This window comes from Plecotus auritus (genome assembly GCF_963455305.1).
Source record: "Plecotus auritus genome assembly, chromosome: 5".
In the NCBI taxonomy this organism is placed as follows: Eukaryota; Metazoa; Chordata; class Mammalia; order Chiroptera; family Vespertilionidae; genus Plecotus; species Plecotus auritus.
In genome coordinates, this window is record NC_137776.1 from 181624150 (window position 1) to 181631869 (window position 7720).

At 53.6% G+C, this 7720-nt stretch overlaps 1 protein-coding gene across 1 annotated transcript; it reads left to right on the forward strand.

Moving 5' to 3' along the window:
- Positions 1–803: 803 nt before the first annotated feature.
- TOR1B (torsin family 1 member B) lies at positions 804–7720 on the forward strand. The gene is made up of 5 exons (XM_080670000.1): positions 804–1055; positions 1974–2239; positions 4054–4229; positions 4950–5077; positions 7337–7720. The coding sequence occupies exons 1-5, from the start codon at positions 857–859 to the stop codon at positions 7576–7578; spliced, it is 1011 nt and encodes a 336-aa protein (XP_080526126.1). The 5' UTR covers positions 804–856; the 3' UTR covers positions 7579–7720.

The following is a 7720-nucleotide window of genomic DNA, read 5'->3' on the forward strand; positions in this document are numbered from 1 at the left end:
CGCCCCTGCTGTGTCCCCAAGCCCAGCAGCCACAGTGACCTCTGACCTGGCCATGCCGCTCCCTATGTAAAACCTTCTCTGGCTCGCTATTACCCTCCAGAACAGAGGCCAAACGCCTCACAGCATTTGCAAGGCTTCCCCGCCCAGGCTCTGCCTAGCTCTCAATCCTCTTTCTCACCAGCCTCCATCACGTGAAATATTTCCATTTTCCCAACGGCACCTCCTGCGCACTCTGCTCTCTGCGGAGGACACTCTACTCCTCACTTTGCACCTGGCGAACTCTAATTCTCAGTTCAGACAGGAGCCTCCTGCTCCGCGGCCTGTGCTCTCCCTCCGCTCAGTGTGGCCGTGGCCCCTCGCCCGCCTTCCCCGCGGCCAGAAGCCCCGAGGGCGGGGGCCAGCTCTCCCCCCCCCGCCGCCGCCGCCGCCGTCCAGCACCCGCCAGGGGCCTGCCCCGCGCAGCAGCGGGAATGGAACAGCGTCAGGTCTGACTGCGTCGGCGGGGCACGCAGAGCGCCCAGAGCCGTTTCCGGAAGGCCGGCGGGGGTGGACCTGAAGGGCCCGATGGGGGGGACACGCTCATTAAGGCTCCAGGAGAAGGCGGGGACCTGCGAAATCAAAGCCAGAGGTCAACGAGAAACTCGTAAGAAAACAAAACCGAAGAACCAGGCGCGGGGCTCAGCCCAAGCTAAGAGTCGCCGGACACCTTGCCTGCCACTCACGAAGATGGTGGTCCAAAGCCGGAAATCCGGGGTGGGCGGGCTTGTGGAGCGGAAGTGACGCAACCAGGAAGTCTGGCCGGTCCCTGGGCCGCCGGGCGGGCGGCTCAGAGGCAGTGGGTGCTGGGAGCGGGACGATGCGGCCGGTTGGGCGGCTTGAGGGCGGCGCGGCACTGTGGCTGCTGCTGGCGGCCCGGGCGGTGGCGGCGATCGAGCCCATCAGCGTGGGCATCGCCATCGGGGCCGCGTCGGTCATCACCGGCTACATCTCCTACAGGGACCTGTACTGCCGCTTCGCCGAGTGCTGCCGCGAGCGGCGGCCGCTCAACGCGACGGGTAGGCGGGTCGGCGTGGAGGGGCGCGAGGGACCGGCCCCCTCGGGCGGGCGCCGGGCACCGAGGTGGGGGAGGGAGAGGACAGGTGGAGCCTCTGTCGGGACTCCAGCCGTGGAAGCCGTGCCTCCTGTCGACATAAGGAACGTCCACACTTGTAAGGATTCCTACGAATGTATTTGAGACAAACTGACAGTTACCGGGAAGCAAAATCTCAACGGCTTGAGAAAATGCTCCGGAAAATGGCAGTTTTACCGCTTATTTTATACATCAGAATCAAAGGGTAAGACGCAAGTGGGTTACGTGAAGTTCATCGGTGATAGATTAGGGAGGCGGGAGAAAGTGTTAAGGTAAGAACCTTCAAACCTGTAAAGAATTTTTGTGAGTCTGTAGGACCTGCCATGCCGGCCTCCCTGAGCTGGTCAAGTTCAGTACTTGGTCCCGTGGTCCCTTTCCTGTCCACGTCCCTGTCTCGGTGCCCTGACTCGGAGGGATTACAGCAAGAAGAAACTGAAAGTAGTGTGTTCAGCCCTTCTGAGTCACCTGACCCTTTAGTGGTTTTCAGGTGTGTGGCCTCCACCCAGAATGCCCACATCTGGCCCTGGGTTTTCTGACAAGCCAGCAGGGGTGGCGGGGGGAAAGCGTGCAGCTCAGTCTAGAGAGGGCTAGTCCTTGGATGAACCGACACGTGTGGCTTCTGTGTCAGACGCTGGAGTGTTGAGGGCACTCGTCCCTCTAGTGCATTTCCCTGCAAGTGGCACCGAGTGACTGCAGCCCGTGTTCCGCCTCAGGCCAGCCTGGGGTCTGGCCGAGGCCCTGCTGGGCCCCTTGCCCCGGTGCCTCTCTGGCCGCTGGGACAAGGCCGCCTTGCTGGTGCCGGTTTAACGTGCCTTTCTCTCTGTTCTCGGGCTGGCTCCTGCAGCCCTCAAGCTGGATTTGGAGGAGAAGCTGTTTGGGCAGCATCTGGCCGCAGAGGTGATTCTCAAGGCGCTGACTGGCTTCAGGAACAACGACAATCCCAAGAAACCACTGACTCTTTCCTTACACGGCTGGGCTGGCACAGGCAAGAATTTTGTGAGCCAAATCGTGGCTGAAAATCTTCACGCAAAAGGCCTGAAGAGTAACTTTGTCCACCTGTTTGTGTCGACTCTGCACTTCCCTCACGAGCAGCAGATAAAACTGTACCAGGCAAGGGAACCCTGTTATCCCGGCCACCCGCCACCCGCCTGGCCGCCCGTTTTCTCACTCCAGCCTCCGCTGCTTCTCTGCCCGCTGCATAGCCCCAGGCCCTGCTGAGTTAAGGACGCTCACCCCCATAACGCTCTCCAACTTCTGCCTCGCTTGATTCCAAAATAATACAGTGGTGTAGGACTCAGGGGTCCTCAAACTGTTTAAACAGGGGGCCAGTTCACTGTCCCTCAGACCATTGGAGGGCCGGACTATAGTTTAAAAAAAAAACTTATGAACAAATTCCTATGCACGCTGCCTGCCTGGGACGAGTCAGCTGCTAAGCAGGACAGGCAGCGGCACCCGGCGGGCCGGATCAATGTCCTCGGCGGGCCGCATGTGGCCCGCGGGCCGTAGTTTGAGGACCCCTGGTAGGTGATATTTCCATGAACAGATGGAGGCAAGAGGGGTGAGGCGACTTGCTCTTTACAATCTTGGTGACCTGGTAGCACATCAGAAACTGGAACCCCAACCTCCTAACTCCCAGGTCGCCGGGTAGCCGCTTTCTGCAGTGAGTGAGCACGCTCAGCCTTGCCATCACGCTCCGGTGCAGGGGGTGGTCGGTCTTGAAGGGTACACGATGTGCTGGGCACGGCTCGCTGAGGTCCCGCCCGTGGCGCTGCTTTCCTTCTTCCAAAGAGAGCCTCAGACGGCTGAACCTTAAGACTACTCCTTTTGAGATGTTCTTTCCCCGTTGGTTTATAGCGAGCTGTCTGGTCGGGTTCTCATTTAAGTGAATGTCATCCTCGTAAGAGTTAATGTTCCTACTGGTAGGAGGGGACTGAAGTAAGAAACTGAAACCGGACTGAGCGAGGAAGTGGAAGTGGGTCTGTGCCACACGGGCGGGAGGTGGGCAAGGCTGCCAACAAGGAAATCGTGTGCTTGCTTGCTCCGTAGAGGGCCTGTTTGCTTGGGTGTCTTTTTGCTTGTTTCAAGAAAGCTTGGGAAGAAATGCTTTTTGTGAAGAGTCACTAGTCCTTTGTTCGGGGCCAGGAAAAGGCATTGCCCACGGCACTGCGAGTCTTCCTCCAGCTCCTGTTCCTCCGTGTGTCTGCTGATGTTGAGATTTCAGTCCACAGTGCGAGGAAGGCTGTGGATTGGTTAACAGTGAACTGCTGAGCATTCATGTAGCCCAGTGGTTCTCAACCTTCCTAATGCCGTGACCCTTTCATACAGTTCCTCATGTTGTGGGGACCCCCAACCATCAAATTATTTTCGTTACTACTTCATAACTGTAATTTTGCAACTGTTATGAATCGTAATGTAAATATCTGTGTTTTCCGATGGTCTTAGGCGACCCTGCTAGCGGTTCTCAACCTGTGGGTCGCTACCATCGGAAAACACAGATATTTACATTACGATTCATTAACAGTAGCAAAATTACAGTTATGAAGTAGCAACGAAAATAATTTGATGGTTGGGGGTCACCACAACATGAGGAACTGGATTAAACGGTCGCGGCATTACAAAGATTGAGAACCACTGATGTATCCTGTTCCTTTAAAAAGTGACATTTAGCACGTCATTTGAGTTAGGAAAAAACCTCTTTGCATTTTAGCACCTGTCTCTGCTAGTTTCCACTTTTAATAGGTGACGTTTTGGAAAGCTGTCCCCCCAGCGAATGGAAGTTAGGGTGCAGTTTCTGAGAGTTCTTTGTGAAACCCCAGAGAGTTCGGATTTTCCCCTTTGAGAGCACGAGGGATAGGGGAGCACTTCTGCCCTCCATGGCCCATCCTTTGAGCCTCCACGTCCTCTTTCTTTTCTGGATGGTCTAGGACCAGTTACAGAGTTGGATTCGGGGTAACGTGAGTGCCTGTGCAAGCTCCGTGTTCATATTTGATGAGATGGATAAACTGCACCCCGGGGTCATTGACGCCATCAAGCCGTTTCTGGACTACTATGAGCAGGTTGATGGCGTGTCGTACCGGAAGGCGATCTTCATCTTCCTCAGGTTAGTGGGAAGTGCTTTTTCAGGGACACACTTGCCCCTCGTCCTCCCAGCGCTAGATTGAGGTCCGGTGATCATCAGCATCCTGTTTCCCAGGGACAGAAGTGCCAGCTTGGCAAGAGTGACTTCCTGATTTCTTTTACTGTCCGGTTGCTGGTATCAGCGTGGCACAGAGGGGGCAGGAGAAAATGAATTCAATAATGGCTGATAACAGGCAATTTCATTACCGCACATGTTTCTACGTAAAGTGGTGGCGTATGTAGCAGGTTCTAAAGAAAGATTTTAAGCTCCTTGAGGGCAGACACTGTTTTTCCTTTGTCTGGTAGCACTTAGTTATATAAGGGCATGTGCCTGGGTTGCAGTCTCGATCCCCAGTGTGGGGCGTGCAGGAGGCTATATTCTTCTATATTCAAGGACTTCTATATTCTTTGGTTAAGTATAAACCTTAGAGCAGGTGTGTTTCCTGCTTAGACACAGAAGTCTTTTTTTTTTTTTTTTTTTTACATGGAATTTATTGGGGAGACATTGGTTAATAAAATGATACAGGTTTCAGGGTACAGTTCTATAACACATCATCTGTATATTGTATTGTGTGTTCACCACCCCAAGTCAAGTCTCCCTCCCTCCCCATTTATCCCCCCGTTACCCTCTTCTACCTCCCCCAGGCCCTAGGCACAGAAGTCTTATATGTGGTTTTCATCTTTGTTTCTTGGGCAAACTCAGCAACGCAGGCGGGGACCTCATCACGAAGACGGCCCTGGAGTTTTGGCGGGCGGGAAGGAAGAGGGAGGACATTCAGCTGAAAGACCTGGAGCACGTGCTGTCGGTGGGAGTCTTCAACAACAAGCACAGTGAGTCTCCCGGGGCAGCCCCGCACCTGCCGGCAGAGGCCGCAGAACCCGCTCGCCGCCGGGGCTTTGCCGGACCAGGGGCTTTCTCAGGGTGTTTCTTAGGGGTTCTCTGAAAGGTAACCTCACAGGGTGATCTGATCGCAAATTCCTAACTGGGAAGGCCCTGATCGGGAGTCACACCCCAGGCATGTACTTTTTAAAAAAATATATTTTTATTGATTTCAGAGAGGAAGGGAGAGGGAGAGAGAGACAGAAACATCAATGATGAGAAATGATTGATCGGCTGCCTCCTGCACACCCCACACTGGCGATCGAGCCCGAAACTTGGGCATGTGCCCTGACCGGGAATCGAACCCTGACTTCCTGGTTCATAGGTCGATGCTCAACCACTGAGCCACGCCAGCTGGGCAGCATGTAACTTCTTTAGTGAAAGGCTTATCTTTGCCTTAACCAGTTAACTACCACTTGTCCAGAACAGAAACCATCCCCACGTGCCACGATATTTTTAATTTAATTTAAAAAATCAATTTTCAGTGAATATTATCAAAACAAATATATTACTCACAAGTCAGGTATTCTTGAATATTTCCAGCTGAAAATTGTCACGAAAAATGATTTTGGTCAGGGCTGCCACGCAGGGAAAACATTTTTTTATAGATGCGCGTGGTGTATCGGGAAGGTCCACAGCTTGCATCTACAGACGCTTATGGCATACAATGGGCTAAGTAAGCCCTGTCCCTTGTTTCTGAGCATCTAGGTCCCTGGTCGGCAAACTGCGGCTCGCGAGCCACATGCGGCTCTTTGGCCCCTTGAGTGTGGCTCTTCCACAAAATTCCACGGCCTGGGCAAGTCTATTTTGAAGAAGTGGTGTTAGAAGAAGTTTAAGTTTAAAAAATTTGGCTCTCAAAAGAAATTTCATTTGTTGTACTGTTGATATTTGGCTCTGTTGACTAATGAGTTTGCTGACCACTGATCTAGGTTAACACACCTTCATTTGCTAGAGTAAGCCTCTTTCCAGACCCCTCAAAGGCGTAACCACCCTCAGGGAGCCCATAATCCTGTTAATCCTAATCCAACCCACCTGGCTTTCTCCCACCTTCATTTTATCTTCCTTCCTTTCCCTCCATAATTCTAAAGGCATAAAAGAAGCTGCAAAGCTGTCATTCCAGGAGGCTTTTTTTTTTTCCCGTTTGCTGAGATCATACTTCTAGGCATGTCCTCTGGCTCAAAATAAATTTTTATAAAAATTCTCCATAGGTTTGGACGTTTCCTCTGTTTGGTTTTTTTAAATATATCTTTACTAGAGGCCCAGTGCATGAAATTCGTGCATGGGGGGGTATCCCTCAGCCCAGCCTGCACCCTCTCCAATCTGGGACATCCCTCTCACAATCCAGGACTGCTGGCTCCCAATTGCTCGCCTGCCTGTCTTCCTGATTGCCCCTAATCGCTTATGCCTGCCAGCCTGATCACCCTCTAACGGTTAGAGTCTAACCACTCCCCTGTCAGCCTGATTGTTGCCTAACTGCTCCCCTGCCAGCCTGTTTGCCCCTAACTGCCCTCCCCTGAAGGCCTGGTCCCCCCCCCAACTGCTCTCCCCTGCAGGCCTGGGTCCCCCCCAACTGCCCTTCCCTGCAGGCCCGGTTGCCTCCAACTTCCCTCCTCTGCAGGCCTTGTCTCTCCCAACTGCCCTTCCCTGCAGGCTTGATCGCCCCCAAATGCCCTCCCTTGCAGGCCTGGTCCCTCCCAACTGCTCTCCCCTGCTGGCCATCTTGTGGTGGCCATCTTGTATCCACATGGGGGCAGCCATCTTTGACCACATGGAGGCAGCCATATTATGTGTCGGAGTGATGGTCAATTTGCATATTACTCTTTTATTAGATAGGATTGATTTCAGAGAGGAAGTGAGAGGGAGAGAGAGAAACATCAGTGATGAGAGAATCACTGATTGGCTGCCTCCTGCACGCCCCACACTGGGGATGGAGACTGCAACCCAGGCACATGCCCTGACCGTGAATTGAACCCTGACCTCCTGGTTCATAGTTCGACGCTCACCCACTGGCCGGGCTGGCCATTTCTCAGGTTGACATGTTCTAGAAGCCAGTTAGCAGGGGCAGCCAGCCGATCCTTACACCTGGCTTGTTGCACGCTTGACAGAAGGACTTCTAAGGGGTAAAGACACGAAGGTGTGCTGTGGTCGGGACAGAACGGGCCTGTGAGAGCAGCGGGCTCGCCAGGTGACCGTGACGGGCTGTTTTGCAGGTGGCCTGTGGCGCAGCGGACTGATAGACAGAAACCTCATCGACTACTTCATCCCCTTCCTGCCCCTGGAGTACACGCACGTGAAGATGTGTGTGCGGGCAGAGATGAAGGCCCGCGGTTCCGCCGTAGATGAAGACGTTGTCACCAGAGTGGCAGAGGAAATGACGTTTTTCCCCAAAGATGAAAAAATCTACTCCGACAGGGGCTGCAAGACTGTGCAGTCGCGGCTGGATATCCAGTGACCTCCATCCGAGCAGGGCGGCTGGGAGCTCAGGAGCGAGGGCCTCGCCTTTCGGAAGCATTTTGAAGACGTGGTCAGGGTTTGCACATTTGTACCTGTGGACTTTCGGAATCTAGAAGTTTCTAAGAGTTGATTTTTGATAA

Excerpts from the sequence above, each read along its gene's own strand:
- TOR1B (XM_080670000.1), top strand. The coding sequence starts at position 857 with ATGCGGCCGGTTGGGCGGCTTGAGGGCGGCGCGGCACTGTGGCTGCTG. Across the intron at positions 1,056-1,973 it reads GCGGCCGCTCAACGCGACGG|CCCTCAAGCTGGATTTGGAG; the intron begins GTAGGCGGGTCG and ends TGGCTCCTGCAG. Across the intron at positions 2,240-4,053 it reads AGCAGATAAAACTGTACCAG|GACCAGTTACAGAGTTGGAT; the intron begins GCAAGGGAACCC and ends TGGATGGTCTAG.